General features: G+C 39.6%; 1 protein-coding gene across 5 annotated transcripts; it reads left to right on the top strand.

Moving 5' to 3' along the window:
• Positions 1–5132: 5132 nt before the first annotated feature.
• Positions 5133–16296, top strand: cnih2 (cornichon family AMPA receptor auxiliary protein 2). Of its 5 annotated transcripts, none has more exons than XM_046411711.1 (7): positions 5133–5277; positions 6172–6408; positions 9168–9236; positions 12070–12117; positions 13426–13538; positions 13617–13760; positions 13871–16296. In XM_046411711.1, the coding sequence occupies exons 2-7, from the start codon at positions 6328–6330 to the stop codon at positions 13896–13898; spliced, it is 483 nt and encodes a 160-aa protein (XP_046267667.1). In that variant the 5' UTR covers positions 5133–5277; positions 6172–6327; the 3' UTR covers positions 13899–16296. The 5 variants fall into 5 exon arrangements, 3 of the variants coding, with proteins under 3 accessions (XP_046267667.1, XP_046267666.1, XP_046267665.1); XR_006845303.1 differs by lacking the exons at positions 5133–5277; positions 6172–6408 and adding an exon at positions 8162–8267 and having other exon boundaries at positions 13871–14042; positions 14417–16296; XR_006845302.1 differs by lacking the exons at positions 5133–5277; positions 6172–6408 and adding an exon at positions 8162–8267 and having other exon boundaries at positions 13871–14042; positions 14208–16296.
• The last annotated feature ends 3692 nt before the right edge of the window (positions 16297–19988 follow it).

Below are 19988 nucleotides of genomic sequence, written 5' to 3'. Positions count from 1 at the left end.
AAAAATTGGATAATGTTCAGTGAACCAGTTGTATTGTTGCTTTTCGTCATTCCAGCCACTGGTGAGTCATGTGTAGTCGCTGCTGCCTACTAGCACCAAGGTCAACAAAGGTTGTAGTCTTTTTGTTGCCATAAAGTCATGATAACTGTCTATAGATAGATAGATAGATAGATAGATAGATAGATAGATAGATAGATAGATAGATAGAAGCAGCCTCTCAGCCTGACATGATGTGGTCTTCCCATGAAGTAGTAGGTGATCCAGGTCTCCAGGTGTGAGGTTGCCTTCATCTCTGACTTGTTTCTCAGTAGGAGGATCTGGGTAGTATCGAAGGTGAAAAATCAATATAGTATATAGTATATAATCCTCAGAGCACTGCACCCCTTGTCCAGCAGAGAAGATGGCATCCTGGTAAGCAGTGAGTCGAGTGCATAGCAGAGCTGGGGTGTGAGGGGATGGAGCAGCAGCAGTTCTGAGGTCTTCATCACATGTGAACAAACCAAAAGGACATCATCTGCATGTCTGATAAGTGAGCTGTTTATTGAATCTGCAGACATTTGGACAGCATGAAGGGCAGTTAGCAAATGCACTATAATCCTGCTGTTTGACAACAATAAAAGGGTCTTTTCAGGACATATGGTATCTTTTTGTTTTCGGAACTGGAAGCATCTGTGCACAATTAACCCCAGTGTCTAATAGCTTCTGAACCAAAATACAAAGCTGAAATATATGCTTTGGGTTTCAATGGCTCTGTGTCCTACGGGTGCCCTGTTAGGCTTTTTATCTTTTCATTGTTAAAGTGATCAATAAAGCTGTAAGGGGAAAAAAAGAATTTAGGCCCAAAGGGCAGCAGGTCAGGCAACATTAAACTGACCCCATCTTGTTTCTTAGCATACTGGCAGATGACTTCAACACCCATCAGTACCCTGGGGAGGGTCTTGATATCTACTAATTGATGCAATATCCCACTAAACACTGCCCTCAGCTGTTCAGAGCACTGAGCTGTGCTGCGCTTTAATTCCCACTGAGGTACTGTGACTGAGGTTAATGAGCCATCAGTCCAGCTTGCAATCATAATAGATCTTCAAATATAAGTGCATACTGAAAGACTTGACCTTTCTCTTCCTTTTCTGGCACATAACAGTAGTTTTCTTGCAGTTTCTTCCCTCAGTAATAAATAAAGATGCTTTCTGTCCATCAAGTGAGTTAACAAGGATGTTTTATAGCCTACATGTACAGCAAATACAGTAAAACCATGGGAGGACTCTGCTGTGAGAGTGACTCATTTGTAAATCAATACCGCTGTTAGACACCTAATGCGGCCATCTGTTGCTGCCTCTGCCTCTCATATGTTGCCATCTTGTGGACAGCTCAAAACCTGTCAGTCTCGATTTGCCCTAATGCACCAATTAAACTCTTCTTGGAATTCCAGACACGGATTTGAACCGGGTGAGCGAGTTACAATGTCAGTCTTCATTGCTGCAGAAGTCAACGCACAACTGATCTGATTGCTGTCCTTAACAAGACACAGCAAAAGTCCAACTGAAGTTATGCAGTAAAGCATAGAATACATGTTTACATTAACAAGTGTTAAACCAGCAGTTTTTCAGGCTAATGTGAAACTTGTGATAATATTAATAAAAATCTCTCTCTGCCACGACTGTCATTATGATTTTGACGTCTGCATCACTGGCTTAAAGGCTCAAAGCAGTGATTAATGGTGGCCACTGCACTTCAAACATAAAGAGGAGCAGTAACATTTTATTGAATTCTTTAGCTCACAAACATTTTCATGTATCTGTCAGCCTAGCTGCTTTGAATAAAATAAAATGACATTTTGTCATTAACGCTGTGTACTTCAACTTTTAAAACTTAGAATTGTTACACAAACAAAGAAAAAGCTCTAATTACTTAAACACCAGCCCACGCTGCAACATATGTGTTCAGCGGGACTTTCAAATTATACTGGTGCCTTTGCTGTGTGACAGCAAGGAATGTGGAAGGACATCATGAGCTGCAGTCAATTACTATCACCACTAGGGGGAAGACTGAAGCCAGCAATGAGACACCAGGTCTACAACCTCTGACAAAACATCCTCCAGTAGGTTTCAGTAAGAGGGCTGGTTATAGTTTGTTAGTGCATGTTAGTGCAGTTAGTGCACGTAATAAATGATGCTCTGCACTGTATGTGTTCCATCCATCAGGAGGTGACTGACACTGTTAACACTTTCTGTGTATGTGGTTCATGGATTGATCATGTGACCAATAGGTCACAATATCCTCAACAACATTATCCCACCCTCTTTACACTTTTTATTTATTTATTTAATTTACAAAGTACACATACAGCTACAGAAACTTACAAGAGTAATATAAACGGCCATCAAAGCTACACAATACATACCGACTTTTCAGAATATTCAAATATTTCCTTCTATGCATTTATATAACTTTTGCCACTTTTAAAGTCCATGTGTTCTTCATAGATTCATCTCCAACAATAAAATCTGAAAAAATGAGAATGCTAAATAGTTAACAGTTTTTATAGACAGTGTAAATAATGACAAATGGTGTGTGTCATTGTGATGGTAGCAGCCATCACAAAACCAGGAGGACCAGATGTTCCTTTGGTTTCCCTCTAACAGGTGGCTCAGACAACTGTCAGTGTCAAAGTCAAGCCAAGTTAAATCTGATTAGAAATTACCAAAGAAAGTGGCAAATGCTTGCAGAATACCTTTAAGGTGTCGTACTTATTAACTTTATGTAACAATCTCATGCTGCTGATCATCATGTAAGAGTAAGTTTTAATGAGAACAAAGTGGGGAATTTAAGAGCTCACTCTGAGGGCCAGAGTACTAACCTTCTTGGACTTCTCCTGGTGGTTTTGGTCCAGACACACTCATGTGGTGTTTATGATTTGTGAGCTACTGGCTCACGATGGAGCCAAAACTTTCAGCTCAGGCCTGTCTGGCAGCCTTCAGTACCAGTGGAATCTAACTGCAGTTTATATGCTAAAGTGTTATGTTATAGCTTTGTATGTGTAACAACCCAAATTGCTTTGGGAATTATAAAAATGAAAAAGCAATTTACATTAAAAATAACACCTCAACACAGTTTGACCAGACTGCAGGGAATCCCCAACCATCGACAACGCAGTAAACCGGAATAGACCAGCAGCCTCTGTTTAACCATTAGATGGCTAACACACTGACCCAGATTGCTGAAAGCCACCCATTCACTTCTTTGTGCTGTAACCCAGATTGCAATCTCTTCACACCAAATTTCCATGACAAGCCATCAGCCATATGTACTGTATGTGCTGTATAGGCCTGATAATCACACTGAAATGGCATTTCTTTTCACTTCAACATGTGGGCGGTGATTCAGAGGTCTGGAACCAGGCTATACAGGCACATAATAAATCAACAGTGCATCAAGTGTGAGACAGGCAGTACACCATGTTTTTTTCATTCATTTCAGGCAGGTTTCTGTTGATCAGAGTAAAAATACAGTAAGTAAATAATGACCGGTAATGTACATTAGACAGTTCATCTAACAAAGTTTATGGTGTGAAATCTGACATGAGTCTATGAATTGTTGACAAAACATGAATGGTTACAATGCAAACTAGACAGCCTGCAGTAGATTCCTCAATAATCTCTAAACTGACAAAAGTCTGAGGAAGCTGACATCATCTAAATTCCTTGCCCTTAGTCAAATGAGTGAATAAGTGAATCAGTGAATAAATGTTCAAAGATCTGTATCCCAAGGGAACTGCTGCCACTCTGTCAATCCAAATAAGACTTCTCTTCGTCAAGCAGGAAGCAAAGGAAAAAGACCAAAATCTGAAATCGCTGAAAGTAATGAATAAATGATTGAAATGTCCAATTTTTGGTGGTAGCAAACTTGACAAAACGTTGACAGTTCAGTTGCATGAAAAATATCGTACATTCACTTTTATATCACAAATAGTGTTAAAAAAACCAGTTTACAATCCATTTCTAAGACCTTGACTGGAACATACCAGCTGGAGTTGATAAAGGTGTATTGTAACTGTGGGTATGCCAGACAAAAATGTTGAGAAGCACTGCATTACATCATGACATCGCCCCCGTCCTGACACTTAACCGCAGAGAAGTGTGACAATAATGAGACGATGCTGGGTTACTTATGGCTGAAGTATTTGTGTATTCGGTGATTTGTGGTGCTTTTCCTTTCAGACTTTGGCATCTGTCTAAGAAACGTTGTACAGATCAACACGGAGAATCAGCAGTAATAGTATTATTGAATGCTTCTGACAAAAGATGTGGCATCAATGTGCACTGGAGCACCAGCAGTTTCTAAAAGCTCTTCAATAATAAACTATGGTTGAAAAAACCAAAAAAAAAAAAAACCCAACAAGAAATGAGAAGAAAGGACACAAAGGGTGAAACCGAGCTACTTAATAGATGTTGAGCGAACAGCTAATTGAGCAGAGAAGTGAAAGGAATGACAGGTGATTGAGAGCAACACGCTCTGAGATCCAGACTTACATTTCATAAAATGACAGATGACTAAACGCTTTGCTGAAAGGGAATAAGGGAGACAGACAGAGAGATGCAGACAAAAGGAAAAGCATTTGCAGCCTGCCCTGCCCCCTCATCACTCTCTGGGGAACAAGAGATTATGGAAATGTATAAATGCAAGAGAGAGGGAGACTGACAGACAAGGAGGGAGGAGGGCGAGAGCAAATAAGAGAGGGAGGGAGACAGAGCAACGCTATTGGTCGACTGTTATAACATCAAGCGTGGTGGAAATATTTCTCTCGCAGTTTAAGAAATAGGGAAAGAGACAGACAGAGACGGTAGACTCAGGAAACACATTCAGGTCTGTTTTCAAATTATCTGGAAGAGATAAAAGCAAAGGGGACTTTGGAAAGAAAGAGAAGCAAATAAGGAAAGGGGAGACAATAGACAGGTGGACTAATTAACTTAAGACTTCTGAGGGCTGTGGGGATTTTTGCTTGATAACTGGAGTGATCTCAAAATGAGAATAAATGCGACTCAACATGTAGATGTTCTGCATGTTCCTCGCTAAATATTCCACCTTTTTTCCCCTCCCAGAACTGAATAATTAACCCTGTACGTCAGCAAAGACATATCTAAATGTTTTTGGAGAAATCTGAGGGATGCGTCTGAGGGAAAGATGCAGAGCAGAGAATTCTGACATGGTGCCGACCCAAATTGACGAGGACAGAGTGGACTGTTCAGTGGCAGACACGTCTCCGACCAGACACAGGTATTCTCTACTCGATATTAAGATCAGTTGAGATGTTGATCCATGCTAACTGAAAGTGTCAACATTGTACTCTTGTATTTGTGAGTCCTCTTGGATGTGTGATATTGGCATTGCGATGTTAAATGGTTGTTTTATTTCAAACCTGATTCCACTGTTTGCTGGCTCACTGATTTATACTAGCGTTATTTTATAGAAAAATCCACAGTGGCAACCAGTTATTTGCTTTATCAGAATACAATTAAACAGCAATACCTTGTGATCAGATTTATGTGGAAGGTTAGACATTTCTTAAAAATGTAGTAATAAAATAAGTAATACATCAAAGAGATTTTCTCTGCAACTAACTTTAAGCTAATTTGCAAACTATGGTTGTTTACAAACGTGTTAAATACGATTTAGAAATATGCGTCATGGATGGTGTTCTTGATTTAGAGCAACAGATGAACTGAAAGCCATACGACAAACTACTGAACTATCACAAGCCATAACGGTCTCACACAGTAATCCTCACTGTTTTTAAAACGCAGAGCTGTGCTTAGTATCGACGAGAATCCTGTGCTTCTGTTGTCTTCGTGCCACTCAGACACTTTGTGGTTTGCGTTACTGTGAGAGGAACAAAAAATGTGTAGGCTTTGTCTAAAGCGAAACTACATGGAGGAGGAGGAGGAGACAGACATTTTGCCTGTCAGAGACTGAAAAGAGGAGCATCAGGCCAACAACAGACAACTGTGGCTGTGAACAGACATATAAGTGCTTCCTAAATCAAAGCCAGAAAGAGGTCGTCCTGCTGTGACACAAGAAGAGACAAAGACGGAGGCATGAGTGGAAGCACTGAAGCCACTGATCAAACTGATTATTGATTGTTACTAAAACTGTGCTTTACCCACCTGGAAGACACAGACTCAGCTCCCGTCGGAGGGGAAAACAGACAGTAACCTCCTCTAAACCAAGAAGGGAGAGCGGGCAGTAGCCAGTAGAGAGACGGAGAGCAGGGGGAAGTTCCCTTTCTCCCTCTCGACCCAGCTCGTCGTCAGGCTGGCTGGCACAGCCATGGCGTTCACCTTTGCGGCCTTCTGCTACATGCTCACCTTGGTGCTGTGCGCTGCCCTCATCTTCTTCGTCATTTGGCAGGTGAGCAGCTTTGTGCACACTGGGACCACTGACCACACACACACACACACACACTGACACTGAAATGGGCACATGTAGGGCCTGTGAACATCCACGCTGCGTCCCACGCAGACAGACGAGCACGTCCACCTACACACAGTTGTACAACATTGACAGGAACACAGGACCAGGTCCTCCAGATCAGTGGTGTCAAACTCACTTTGATCCTTGGCCACAATAGCATTTTGGTTGTCTGTAATGTAAGACTATATGATAGCAAGCAGACATTCAGGTTTAGAACTATTCACATAGATTTAGCACACACTGCTTCAAAAACGCACCCTCTAAAATACCCTGACAGTCATATGATTTCTTCAACCACAGTAAAGCTGGATTTCACTTCTGCATCATTTATTTCTTACGGTAACTTTGGCCACCTTTTAATTCTCCACCTTTTTGTTGCTTTTCTTGATGGCCAAGGTTACTATATTTGTGTGGTGTCAAAGTGTGGAATAAATTGCATTCTTTTGGCACTGGCACTTGTATTTGTTGGACATTTAGCTACTGTTAACGTTACCAGCTAGAACCACTGGTCTAGAGCGCCACTGCAGGAAATGGCTGTGATATTGACACCCTATCCAGAATCATCTGACATATAATGGGACAGATGCCTTCAGCAGGCAGGTAACAAAATTAGAATGCTGGAATTCTGGGACATGTAGTTTATGGACACAATACTTCTGTAACTCATCATTAAATTATATTGTGCAAATTATGTTCTTTGCAAGCTCTCATGGACCACATAAAATGATGCGCCTGCCAGATTTGGCCTGCGGGCTTTGAGTTTGACACATGTGCTCGAGAGGTCATGACATGCATAAATATGTCAGCTGGATCTCAAAGATAACCTTAGTGTAATTGTACTAATGTGTGACTGACATTTTAAATGTCCTCTTCAAAGTCACCAAATGACTCTTTGGTCCATTTCATTTCAAACATGCAGCGCAGATGTAATTACAATTTGACCACAGAGTTGTGGGAGATGCATGAGAATACATGTAAAAAAAAGGATGCTAGTCTAAATTTGAATGACTGCGGTGACTTTAACTGACCTGCGGTTCATCACTAACAGAATTAAATGGAGCTGTTGTGACCCTCACGCTTTCTCCAAAACCCCAACTCCACACTAAAACAAGCTTTGATCCAGAGAGCTAACAGCAAACAGCTCCTCAAACAAGGTGTTCAGGCTTCAGCAAACTGCACGAAATGAGTCCAGGGAGGCGGCAAAACACAGTGATCATAAATTTCATGCCGGACTGTTGCGAATCTGTCTGCCTGCGGCATTTTAAGTGGAATTTGCACACATATCGCTGGTGCGCTCGGTTTGCTGGTTGCACAAGTGCCGACTCGACAAACACTTTGCTTTGATCTCTCACCTTTAACATTCGGTCCTTGGAGGCTGGGATAATGTGAAATACATAACATATCATTATGAATATAAAGACTTGAAATGACTAACGTAGCAACTGACTAAGTGGGTGAGACTACATATGAGTCAGTCAGCGTGTCTGTGTGTGAAAGAGACGGGGAGAAGCGCGCGTCTGGCTCAGCACTCATCCATATAATTGACACGCTCATCGAAACTGATTTCGTTCACCCCTTCCCCCAGTCTGTCTCCACCCACGGGTGCAGCACCCCAGTTCTATGTGGCTCTCAACCAATCAGAACGTTTGATCACCGCTATAGTAACCATGGAGCCCGCTGAGGGGCTCGCCATGTCGCCATGGAAACTGAATCTGTTTACAACGTCTGTAAAAAGACGAAACGAGATCCGCATCGATTCCTATGGGGAAATGATCAGCAGGGGTGACTCTATATCAGTCAGATTCAAGTGTTCTGTTTTCTTATTATTGTGGACATAAGTCAGATGCTCACTTATCTGCAAATGATGTATTTTTTATAGCTTTTTAATGAGCCGTCAAACTGAAGGTTCCCCGTTTGAAAGCCGAAGTGACGATAAGCACAGCAGGTGGCCTTTTCTCTGAGATTTATTCGTTATTTTATAGTGCTATTAATCAGGGAGAAATTTGGTGAGAAAAATGATCACTTGTATAAGGAGCAGTTAGAGAGCTATGAGCACAGAGACAGTGGCACTGTTTTCTCTACAGTGTCCTCAGTTTTTATATATTTTGATATTTTGCTAAAAAAGAAATCATGAATAAACAAATGAAGAGTTCGTTTGCAAACCATTTTGACTTGACATTTCCTTGAGTGCACATAAAAAAACATGATTTGTGAAAATTAAAAAAGAGAGATATCTCGTCGAAACACACCACAGGAGATATTTGTCTATCCGAATGAGCTCTTGGAATGACAATTGTCATTAAAAATTAGTTCAGTTGGCAAGTCTGCTTTAATATTCTGTATTTTCTAATGAACAAACGCTGTGTGACAACATGGGAATTTAAATCAGATTTTAGATAAGGAGCCACTTTATGACACATTGCATAAATATGATATACAGAATAAAGAGAAAGAGCCGTAAGTAATTATGCACATGCTCATCTGCCATTTAATCACCATGTGTGCTTGAGTAACGTGAGCTATGGCTGCAGCTGTAGATGTAGTGAGTGTGCAGTAAACTGTTCCAAGATGTAATGAGTGTTATGTTGAAAAGACACCAACTCTGTCTTTATTTGATATATCTACATTACAATTACAGGATGTGCATTCATTGGTATTCTAAATGAAAACAAACTCACATGTCTGTTATTCTTCAGATCATTGCATTTGATGAGCTTCGCACAGACTTCAAAAACCCCATTGATCAGAGCAATCCCACCAGAGCGGTAAGAACCCTGCTGTTTCGCTGCTTTCAAGAATGATCAAACCCTCGTGTGCACACAGAAATCCCTCCTTTCTAGTTCTTAGAAGATGCCTCAATGATCTACACGTGATGACTGAGAACAAATTGATGGTTTCTCTCTAAAAATGTTGCATATGACCCTAAATTTATTAGTCAGTATTACAAATTTTCTAAACAGAGTTCATCAGCTCCTCATAAACAGCTTGTAAATAATGGGCTTTCATACAAAATCCACAGCACGGTGCCATTTAATTCCTGCAATCATATGAAAAAGCAAGCATCATTTTATGTAAATGAAGGTTTTGTGATTTTGGAATCTTTCAAATGTTTTATTCAGTTACAATTAGCCTCTTCATTAATCTATCAACATCAAATATTTGTACTACTTTGAAAACAGTTCCTACTAATCCAAGCCTCCAGGTGATTGCAACAGCAGCATCCAGACAACATTTGCCTTGAACACTCATCTGTATGCAGATTGAAGCAATCAGCCTTCCACAAAGACGTCGGCTCGTTGGCTTAATCAGTTAAGGAAATTGATGCAAATGAAGCTGCTGTTTACACAATGAGATACTGTGCTGTCACCTCTATAAAAGCGCAGATACAAGGTCTCACCTCACTCTAACAGGAACTAACTTATTCACTTGAGTCACACTTGAAAATACAGCCCATGTTCTAAAGTGCAAACATACTTTTGTACAGAAAGACCTGCAGTGATTATTTCATAACATTTTGTCTTTCACTCTTGCAGTGATGCTTATGTAAAGCGTGCATACTTCTTTCTCAATCTTTTGCAAAACATAAAATAACATTATCATGAGTCAGTAGTGAATAAATTCCATTATTCGCTTAACAAGTTAACAGCAGCTGTGAATGTCTTTTTCACAAGTTAGCTAATGTTCTAGCAATCATGTGAACCTGCATCTGAACTGCAAAGTGATGAGGAGTGGGAGAGGAAACTGTGAAAGCCGACTGTGGGCGTGTGGAGGCACTCCAGCTACAGGGGGTGGACACAATAATTGCAACACCTGTAAAATCTAATTCAACCCAATACAGTAGCTCTGCAAGAAATGCTGCTGTGAATGTTCATTTCAAAGTGGATCATTGTCCTCCCTCATACAAAGATGGAGGGCTGGTTTCTCTGACGGATATCAAAAAGTATTGAACACAACAAGCTTCCTGGCAGCAGGATTAAGGCCACTGTACTGGATTGCATTATATTGTACAAGTGTTTTGTTTTGTTTTGTTTTTTTTAATCGATAACACAAACTTAAATGTGTCATCTTAACTGATGTCAACATGTCAGATGGGTTCAGAAAGAACATGATCATCCGGGATGCGATGCTGTCATTCTCTCCCGAAATCAATGAACTGCACAAACAGAAGAAGATGTACAACACGGCAACAGCCTTGGAAAAGAAACAGCAATTATTTCGTGCTCATTCACTGCTGTTGCCTACAAAAAAGAGACGAGCAGTAAACATTTGTCAGTGACAGAGAAATTACAAAAGGACATAACAGAAGAGTCTGAACACGTGTCTCCAAATCAGGTTTATGTGTACATGGTTACACTGTGCTGTCACTGTGACTGGCTGGGTGACAAAATGCAATAAATAGATTACTAACTGAACTACATACACTCTGTATATTGTAAAATGTCTCCACTGTCTTTGATTAATGTTCTCAGTTGTGTTTCCTTAGTTGGGATAATTAAATATTTAGAGTCAAGTGAATGACCTGACATTAATTAGGACACTTCAGGGAGGCTCCAGTCTGTAAAATTCAAGCAGAGTTACTGCAGGACAACAATTTACAAGCGCAATTACAGACCATGCAGTGAATAGTAACTTAGCTAGAAGGTCCAGCACCGCGCTCTTTACATTTAAAAGCTCATTGTCGTAGACGGGTGCGATGCACAAAGCGAGCAGTAAGAGAGAGAGAGAGAAAAAAATGCTGTAGACCCAAACCGACAACTGTGAATAAACAGTGAGGATGGAGATCCAGGATGCTGTAGATTCAGGGCAAAATCCACTTTGAGGTCACCAAGGGAGTTTGAATTTATGTCCACAGATTTATAAAAGGTGCAGCCTGTGGCTAAAAGGAGCCGACATACCGGTGCCTCAATAACGGGAGCCATCATCCTGTAACTAAGACAGATGCCTCAGTACATCACAAAATGAGCGTGAAAGTCTTTCCTGTTAAGGCTTCATCAAATACAGAGGAAATAAACCCCAGTAAGGTTTACACACACAAATATATGGCAGCTACTTTTGTTGCTACTTATGTTCCCAAAATACTGAAACTTTTATTGACCTGCTCTGTTGCTTTCATTTGCATTGATAGGTAATCAGAACACCCCCCCTCCTCCCAAAAAAAAAAAACCTCACCATTCGAGGCCACTAGCTGCTGCTCAAACTGGAAGATGGATGGCTTTCATTACTAAAACTGTGCATTGACTCCTGTTTAATGACCCACAAGAGACCAAACAGCTCAGTTTACAAGGCAAAGTACAAAATGTCTGCGCCAAACGTTACTGTCCTTATTGCTTAAGATGTGGCTGCGGCTGCGGCTTTTTCAACAGGCCACCGCTTGTTTCATTCAAGCTTGGTTGCATGACAGAAATACATTAACTATAATGGAAGCGGGAATCTGTGTCTCTGTGTATTTGAAAGTACTCACCAAGCCTAGTTTTTGCATTTTATTGGCATTTTATTCACAATTTGTCTGCCTTGAGAATTATTTTCATGGATAGACAGACTTTGTGAAAAAGTAATTTGTAGACTGCTAATCAGACTTTCTTTATTTGCACTCCACAGAGGGAAAGGATTCTCAACATTGAGAGAATCTGCAACCTGCTTCGCAGAGTGAGTAAGAGTTGTTTTTCACCTGCTGCTGGGGGATGACTAAGACAGGGGGGCTTCAGACAGACATGACCATTTGTCTTTCTAACTGTTGTGAGGATCATGACACACACTGATTCATTTCATATGTAGCCTCTCCTAACAACCCACCATCACTGCTCTGCAGACACATAGAAATGGAGAATACTGAAGAAGGTTTTATATGTGTTGCAATACATTTTATAATCCCTACAAGGCTTTCAAGGAGAAGCTCAGTCTCCTTGAAATGTTATGCACTGTGGAGGCCATTTTGAATATGTGTGCTTTAGAAAATGATCACTTGCATTAAAACAGATGACTTTAAATAAGCTCAAGTTGTTATATCACCAAGTACACATCATACAGAAATGGCTGTAATTCATCAGGGAAGATCGCACATTAATTTAGGGTTCATGTTTTTACAGCGTTTTCTTACAAGGGTGGCTGTTATCTGTGAGGATTTTAAGATTCAGTGGACAATTGGTTGGCCAAAACTTTGCTGTCATGGGAGTAAAGTCTGTTAGTGTAAAAGAAAATGGTTTATTCAGATTCAGATATTTAGAAGTTTGCTACTAACTGACTAACTGCTGCTATTTATTTTTTGCAGTGGTGCACTGCAAGGAACTTAAGCACCATTAATGCATACCCACACCATCACTTAATATATGAAAAAGATATCTCAAACATCATGCAAATATAGTTTCAAAAATCTTTAACTGTGGTAGAGGGAGACAATATGCACTATGGCGACAGAGCGATGCGAATTTCATCTTTGTCGTTATCACTCAAAAATGCAGAGTGTGATGCAACAAAAACAATCTGGTGATCAGTTTAGCCCTGTCAAAAGAGTAGGTCTCACATCATGTTCACACCAGCCCAAACTTGTAATTTGATAGTTTGTAATTTGGGATGTGCAAACAAGTCTGTCATATCAACTTAAAATGTGATAATATATTGGTGTTATTTTCACAGCTCACTGATTCAACTAGCAAGCTAGCAACCTGAAGTATCTGTATCAAAGTACATCTACTTCTACTAACATCTAAAAAGCAGTCTACATGTGTATGAAACTATATTTGCACAGCAAGTAGCAGTGAGCCACGAGTAACATTAACACCTTCTGCGTGAAGTGTCTGCCTCACTGTGTCACTTTGGTTTCATAGATTGTAGCACAACATGCATGGAGTTGCAGTGAGACTTGCTGCAGTGTGATTGGTGAATCATTTTGGTTTCTAAAAAACAAAACAAAACATGCAGACCTGTAACCTGACTCCTTGTGACTACTCTGGCTAGTTGGTGGTACCGGAGTACTCCATCCACGGACTCTTCTGCCTGATGTTCATGTGTGCCGGAGAGTGGGTCACGCTTGGCCTAAATATCCCGCTGCTCTTCTACCATCTGTGGAGGTACGGTCCCATAACAGATGTCTGATAAGCCTCTGTTGGTCCTTTGTGAGCGTGAGCCAAACCTCTCTGCTTTTTCAGGTTTTTCCATCGGCCGGCTGACGGGTCAGAGGTCATGTACGATCCTGTCAGTGTGATGAACGCTGACATTCTTAATTATTGTCAGAAGGAGTCCTGGTGCAAGCTGGGCTTTTATCTGCTCTCTTTCTTCTATTATCTCTACAGGTAGGTTTAAATTCACAATCCTTCAATGTATTGTTGCTCTGTCAGGTTTCAGTGATGGCCTTCTCATTTGTTGTGATTGTTTTTCATGTCTTGTCTATTTCCTGCTGAAGTATGGTCTACGCCTTGGTGAGCTTCTAACAGACAGGAGATTGGGAGGAATAAAACGAAGACAATATAAGAAAGACACAGAGGAACAAGTGTATCCCTCCCATCACTGGCTTGGGTTTTCAACAGTCTAAACTTGGACAAAACAAGAAGACCAATCTGAATGATAATGTGAATGTAAGTGTTGCCTCCGCTCGATTATATCGATTATATCGCTTTATCCCAGGTACTGCTGTCGGAAGGCTGGACACGTTTTTGAAGGATTGAGATGACAGAGAAAAGTGCAGTAGGTGTTTGTGTTGCCTTTGACCCATCATACAAAATAACAATATGTTTCTGAAGGGCTGGAATTATTCCCATGCTGCTCTTACTGATCCAGTCGCTCAACTCACTGTGAATCTCCAAACGCTTCGGGGCTGGAAAACAGAATAATACATCTGTATTATTTAACTTTGAAAATGTGCTAAAAAAAAAAAAAAAAAGATTGTTTTGGTATCATCATATATATTCAAGATGGCTGACAACTGATGACTGCTTTGATTGTGTTACAGGTTCATAAAACTCCAAGAAACAGCTTAGTTTGTACAGAAGAACTTTAAAACAGTGTAAAGGACACAGAAGACCTGGCAGGGAAATAATAGATTGTGTGCACACACACTTTTAATCACAGTGTTGATAAAGGATAGACCAACACAACATCTCCTTGACGCCAGCCTCTGCCAAAAGTCAAATTTAACAAAAACAACAAGGAATTAATCAAAGGTTTGATTTCAAGGGTCAGCGCTCATAATGTACATTCAAAATAAGTATGTCCATAGCTGTAAGGAGGTATTTTATGCTACATGCTAAATTCATGCTTTCCAAAGAGCATCATGCTCAGACCTACGTATAATGCCAAAAGTTTATATCTAAAAAACATTGTGCCAAATTAAGACATCAGTTAAGAAAGGTGAAAGGAAAGACGACTGGGTTTGCAGTATTTTCATCTACATCTGCTAAGGCATTGCAAGGCTATGTCTTCACTTTCTTTGACACACATTTGATTTTGGCACAATGTTTTTTTTTTCTAGAAAAAAAACGAAAAAAAAACGTAGTTCTGTTGTATTTTTTAGTGTGCAGGGAGCGCCTTATTCCTATTTCCAGTGAAGTTTACTTCTTACTCATCTGCATCTATACTATAGTCATTTTAGCACAGCAATTTTTCTTTGACTGGAGATAGAATATAGACATGCCATGTACAAAAAGCAATTAAAAACAGCCAACTAGCAATGTGATATGATTCATGAGACATACTAATGCAGTGTTATTCAGTGTATGTAATAACTGTGAGTGGGACACGAGTGACAGATGAGACAATAATGACTCTATGACAATGTTTCAGTTATTTCAGAAGTGTAAAGACAGTGAAGTCATCTCAATACGTCTGCAATCACAGACTTTCAGAAGGGACAGACGTAAGCCGTTAAGATTTGTAAACAGCAAAGTCTTTCCTTGGCTGGTGCTGCCTTTGCTGTTATGTGTTCATTGGTTTGATCTATTTGTTGATGAGCGGTGGTTGAAATGTAAGATTTGAACAAGAGTAGAAAAACAGAAACTCTCGAGCCTGAGATCAAACTGTGATGTTTGTCTTACGCCAGCTCCTCACGTAGTAATTGGTGGCAATGACGTCTGGTATATAAACTGTGGGACTCAGGAAAAACTGTCTTGAATACTACAGGCTATTGAAGTAGATACTAACTGTGTTAAAAGAAATACAACTAAAATTCATATGTCAACATGTAGTTGCACCACTGATCCATGTGAGCTACTGATCATCAGTCACGATTTTCTTAAACAGGCAAAATAACCTCTGCAAACTTAAATACAGAACACAGAAAAGTAAATATTATGGTATTACTACACATATAATGTGCATTTTGTGTATGCTGCTATATTCATGCAAGGTATAACTACATTTTAATTGTAAGCATATAACTTTTGCCAATATTAACTAATTAGCAATACCATAGAATACGGCTGGTGTAGTTCTGTAACTTAGTTACTGTCACAGACTATAACCAGTCCCTTTGTTTCTACTGAAGGCATAAATCTTTAAAACAGTTAATGATTTTCAAAAAATATTTCACAGTTTCCGAGGACAGCAGGGCACTGTAGTATTTATCAAATGCCCCATGAACAGGAGTGGATGGTCCATTTCTCTGGGTCTGTTTTCAGGCAATGGATTAATACACATTTGACATAGTAGTTAGTACTTACAGCAGCAGGATGGTGTGTGTGTGTGTGTGTGTGTGTGTGTGTGTGTGTGTGTGTGTGTGTGTGTGTGTGTGTGTGGCATCGATTCATAATAAGCTACAATGCCAGTGTTGATCATGATGAAAGAACGTCACCCAGCATAACAGTGTGACTTATTGATTCTAATAGTTTTTAATAGCTCTGTGGCACAGAGGAATGATGGCACTTTTGCTTCACAGGTATGGCTGACTTTGGTCTTTTCATAAGATTTGCTGACAGTAAGAAAAATGTAGAATATCACCTGTGTTATTCTTTGAATGTGAATTTCATTCTCAATACAAAACAGTTTTGGATGAGGATGTCATACATACATTATTTTCAAAATAATGTTCAAAGTCACCTGTCCTGCCAGGGTTTATACAGTGCGTTAGGTAGGCTTTACATTTCAGGAAGCATCGTTCCTCTTATTCGTTTAAAATTTCACATGATAGCTTCAAGTTTAAAAACACACTGTCCTCACCACTGCTACAGTAGCCATTTTGTAATAATAAATCAAACCATATCCATATGTGACAGAATCTATTTCTCTCTCTCTCTCTCTCTCTCACACACACACACACACACACACACCTCTTGTGTCAATCACAGTCCTTTTCTCGTCACTCTGATGCTAATGAAAGCTTCAGAGCTCAAACTGCTTTGATTTGAATTTCAGCCAAATTGTAACCTTAACTGAAATAACTTTAATAGTCTGTCAGTGTTCCTGCTGACACACAGCAGACAGTACACGTTCCCATCAAACAATCACAAGCTACTGAGACCTCAAAACTCCAACAATGTGAGTGCGTTGAGTCTGGACAATCACTCTTAAAGCACAGGACCACGAGGAAAAGAGGAAAAATACAGATTGGTTGAATGTCATTATGTAGTTGCTCTAAACAAAGCATTTTAGAAAACTGTATTTAAGTATATCTATTTGTATCTGTCTTTTATACATTTATCATCAATGTACGCTACAGTAAATTTGGTGGATTAATTTATATTTATTAGGTTACACTCTGATGTACAGTTACTGAACAGCGATTCTCATGCCATATTCTAATAAAACAGTAATGCCAAATAGATCATCTTCAAGTGTCTTATTTCCTGTCTGCTGAGGGTCAGTATTTTGCCCATCTGTGAGGAGTTATACAGACACGATGCTCTGCCAACACCAGAGAGAAGAAAAATATAACTCTGAGCATGATGAGGAGGATTTATAACGAGGATACTGAGTGGTGCATTAGACGGAGGACAGAAGATGAACCGCCACATGGAGAGCTGTCGAAAAAACAGCTGCATTTACAAGTGGTTTCAGAGGCATTCACACAGCCTCTTAAAAAGCACTGAAATAACTGAATTTCCAAAAAATGCTTTACTGATGTGGAAAGAACTTCTACTGGATAGACAGCAAAGACAGAATGATAACCTTTCATTAATGCCCTTCAAGCTCCAGAATACTAACATATCAAATTATACCTCATTGGATGCATAACAAAACTAAGTTGTTCCATGTCCACAGCAAGAGAACACTGACGAAAATGTCACTACATTCAACATTTCCTGACGGATTTATGCTCTTTTTCTTCCAAATTCAATAAGGCATGTGTCTAAGCCAGCTCAGGGACTCATTTGTAGGTTCTGTAAGGGTTGCCAGGTTGTCACTTGTCTAAATAATGATTCAGACAGAAAACAGAGCAACAACGGCTTCAAGCTGGCGTTTTCCCTCTGTTTGAAAAGGATGTATCAGTCCCCGCTGTCACCATGGAAACTAAATTGTATTAGAGATTCCTGTTGACTCACTCTGAGGCTCTCACTCAAAACACAGAAAGATCCAAAGATTCAACTTGGTTCACATGCCTGGCAGCGCTGCCTTTCTGCACAATGCATATTTTTACATTAACATTTCATCCAGTGCACATAAAACAGTTTCATGTTTGTAGTCATGACAGCCACAACCTCAAATGGTTCTATTCGTGACTCTTGGCTAACCCAGGATACAGACACACACACACACACACACACACACTCGCTTGCATCTGTTTCTTGTTCTGTCTCATCCCACGGTTCACACTGTTCACACTCATCATCCCGGGCTCTTCCTTTTTCAGCACCCTCCACCACCACCATAATTGTCTCAACTCCTTTCCCCTCTCTTTGCGCTCTCAGAGAGCTGTTACCATGGAAACTGGCTACAACTGATGGGCCTGAAACGTCACGATTGGCATACACAATTGGCAAGTATGAGCACACGCGGAGGTGCACACACACACACACACACACACGCACACATTCATTATTATGCAAGACACTCACGGATGTTGCACATTGTTATGGCTGTGAAGACATGAACACATAGAAATAGAAAAACCATAAGGATATACTGTATGCTAGGGTCATGTACAATGGTGGAAAGTACATTTACTGAAGTGTTGTACTTAAGTAAATATCCCATAATGCAATTTATGTAGGCTTTTAATACTTCCATAATCAAGTCAGTAATATAATATACATTACCTTTAAATGAACCAGTCTGCATAATACTTTTGTGTTGTAAATATATTTTGTTGCCACTTCTTTTGCATTTGTTCTTTATTCACATTTTGAATGTGAAACTTTTAGTTGTAGCAGAGTCTTTCTACACTGTGGTACTGTTACTTTTACTTTTAGTAAAACATGTGAGTACTTTAATCACAACGCATTTGTAACACACGTGTAACTGAAGCCTCATGCTATGCTTTATTATCACATTAACGTAACAATGACAATTACAAGAAGACTAGAGATTTATTAAAAGAAGATATTAAATGAAAAAGGGAATAGAAAAACAAATAGTTTTTTTGGCCTTTAGGAATTTTGTTTAATCATTTTATGCACACAATTTGAAAGAAAAAGAAAACCACCACCTCACTTGTCATCAAATAACTTTTAACTTTTGTTTGTCATATGTAAGTCAACACATTACAATGAAATGTGCTGGACGTGAAACGAACATATTTGCTCTCTCTCATCCTAAGAATGAAGCGGGAGCAGATGTGCTGTCTGAACGTTGTCTGTGTGTGTCCAAGAATGTGTCAAACCTGTTCACACTTATGTTTTTATTTGGCCCGTGGATCGCCTGTCTAGACAGAGACTTGTGTGTGACTCACTCTGTCAGCAGTCGTCTCTTTTATAAAAATATCCACCGTTTTCATCTGTAACTAAATACTGAGATTATTTTTAATTAACTGCCTTATTTCTAACAAATCATGTTTCGTTTAAAAAAAAAAATCAAAAATCAAAATCAGTACTGCTATTTATAAACTATGATGATTTATGAACTATGAAAACAACAATTCATCTGCAGCCATGCTGGTGTTTTAATACAGGACAGGTAGGATGCGCAAGTTCTTGATATGTGGTCAGATTTCTTTTGCTCTTAGCAATTGATGACCATGTTGACAGATTGCTGAAATATCGATCATAACGGATGTTAAACACTTGGAAGATCGTTCTAACTTTCCCTGAGTAGGGAGGGCAGAGAGAGAGAGAGACATTTAGCTGACACGTCAAGCTTTAGATTTAGACAATAATTAACAGAGGCTTTGCTGCACCAAGAATTTGTATTTCTGTCCCAGTTTCTCACTATCCTTACTAAAGATGGATGAGGAGCAAAAGTTAAATTAGCAATTGTCACTATTATTACAAAAAAGTAACAAAATGAGGTCCCTGACTGACACATTATTAAATATAACATTTTTAGATTACTGTTACTGATTTATTAACATGTCATCAGTGTTAGGTCATTTAGGCCAGTGACTCCAATGTTATCAAACATTTGGCCATTTTTCATCAGCCAGTTCATCCACATCT

The sequence above is a fragment of the Scatophagus argus genome, chromosome 14 (assembly GCF_020382885.2).
Source record: "Scatophagus argus isolate fScaArg1 chromosome 14, fScaArg1.pri, whole genome shotgun sequence".
In the NCBI taxonomy this organism is placed as follows: Eukaryota; Metazoa; Chordata; class Actinopteri; family Scatophagidae; genus Scatophagus; species Scatophagus argus.
Note: the sequence above shows the minus strand (reverse complement) of the source record. Positions and strands in the feature narration are given on the sequence as shown.